We start from the raw sequence: 1,789 nt of genomic DNA, 5'->3' as shown, positions 1-1,789 counted from the left end.
TGGGCGGCACGTGTTGCTCGGGGCTGTGGGGCGGCAGGTCCCGGAGCCCCGTGCCCCGTGGGGACTGCCCTCTGCCGGCCCCGCTCCCCTGGCACTGCGGCCCTGCTCCCCCGGCTCGAGCCCCGGCTGTGGGGGCAACCGCGCGTGCCTGCCTGCCCCACGGCGGGGCTGTGTGGGGCTGCTGCCGCACGCTGACATACTGTATGTACAAAATAAAGTATTCTGGAAGTACCTTGTCCCCCTAGCACTGCCAGCCCCACGGCGGGGGGGACACACAATGGTGAGGCTGATGGGAGGTGGGGCAGCTCCCTCCCTGTGGACCCATGTCATGGCCACAGCTCCACCTTCACCGGGGTCCCTGGGGTAAAGCCTCACTGGGTGCAGTGGTGGGACCCACTGTCCTAGGGGCTACGGGGGGGGGCAGGCAGGTGCCCAGCACCAGGGGAGGTGGGGGCTGAGCCGGCCTGGGTGCTGCTGATGTGCTCCTGGAGACCCCAGGGTGCTCTGTGGGGCAGTGGGACCCCCAGGGTGCACTGGGATGCCGATGCCCTGGTGGGACCCTCAGGCCACAGCGGGATCCCCAGGCCATGGCAGAGACAGGCAGCACCAGGCAGAGCGGGGACGGGCACAGTGCCTGGAGCTCCCTGGCACTGCTGGACACCTGCCTGGCACAGCCTCCCGCCGCTGCTGACCCATGCACAGGGACGGGGTCAGACTGGTCCGTACTGGGAGCGGGGACAGGGTCAGACTGGTCCATACTGGCACCGGGAGTGGTGGGGTCTGTGCTGCCACCCTACCCGTGGCGTTCTGCACCCCCAGGACATGCACCCCACGGGGAGCAGCACCCTGACCCCCCCCCTCCGGTGTTCCCAGCTGCCCCAGGCACTGAGCCAGGCTGGTTGCCTGTTCCTGCCTGTCCCTGCCCGCGGCTGGTGGCCAGAGCAAACAGGCACAGTGGGGCCAAGGCCCTTCCCAGCACTGGGCTGGCAGGGGACTGCTGGGAAGGGGCTGGGATGGTGCCAGCCCCTGCCTGCTGCACCCCTGGCTCCTGGGCACCCTGCTGGAGGGGGAGCCCCCTCCCCAGACCCACTGCATGGGGGGCTGAGCCCTGCTGGGATCTAAACCCCCTCCCCAGCTCTGCTGCATTGGGGTCTGAGCCCCAAGAGGGTCTGGGTCCTGTTGGAGTCAGACCCTCACCCCTGTCCCTGCTGCACTGAGCCCCACTGGGGGCTGAACCCCCCTCCCCAAACCCACCGTGTCGGGGGCTGAGCCCTGTCAGGGTCTGGGCACCACGGCAGTTGGACCCTCATCCCTGTCCGTGTCACCTCGGGGTCTGAGCCCCACTGGGGGCTGAACCCCCCCAGCCCCACTGTGTTGGGGTCTGAGTCCCACTGGGGGCTGAACCCCCCTCCCCAAACCCACCGTGTCGGGGGCTGAGCCCTGTCAGGGTCTGGGCACCACGGCAGTTGGACCCTCATCCCTGTCCGTGTCACCTCGGGGTCTGAGCCCCACCAGGGTCTTGAGCCCCCTCCCCAGCCCTGCCATGTCGGGGGCTAAGCCCTGTGAGGGTCTGAGCCCCACTGGAGTCAGACCCTCACCCCCATCCCCATCTCTGCCACATCAGGGGCCAAGGACCTGCCGTCACACCCAGTGGGGTGTGAGCCCCATTCCTGTCCCTCCCCAACCACCCACTGTGGTTCCCTGTGCTGCCCCTGCCACGTTGGGGGGTGATGACAGGGGGGCCCCCCTGCACTGCCATGTCCCCCCCCCCCCCCCCCCCCCGCGGGAG

General features: G+C 69.5%; 1 protein-coding gene across 1 annotated transcript in view; it reads left to right on the top strand.

The window, feature by feature from the left end:
- The first annotated feature begins 1,543 nt into the window (after positions 1-1,543).
- Positions 1,544-1,789, top strand: part of HPX (hemopexin) — a 4,254-nt gene continuing 4,008 nt past the window's right edge. Inside the window, exon 1 of the mRNA XM_010576793.1 lies at positions 1,544-1,585. Within this exon, the coding sequence (XP_010575095.1) occupies positions 1,544-1,585 (42 nt within the window). The remainder of the gene's footprint in view (positions 1,586-1,789) is intronic.

This window comes from Haliaeetus leucocephalus, unplaced genomic scaffold (genome assembly GCF_000737465.1).
Source record: "Haliaeetus leucocephalus isolate CR32 unplaced genomic scaffold, Haliaeetus_leucocephalus-4.0 Scaffold536, whole genome shotgun sequence".
Taxonomy (NCBI): domain Eukaryota; kingdom Metazoa; phylum Chordata; class Aves; order Accipitriformes; family Accipitridae; genus Haliaeetus; species Haliaeetus leucocephalus.
The sequence above is the reverse complement of the archived record's forward strand: the minus strand, read 5'-3'. Positions and strand labels throughout refer to the sequence as shown.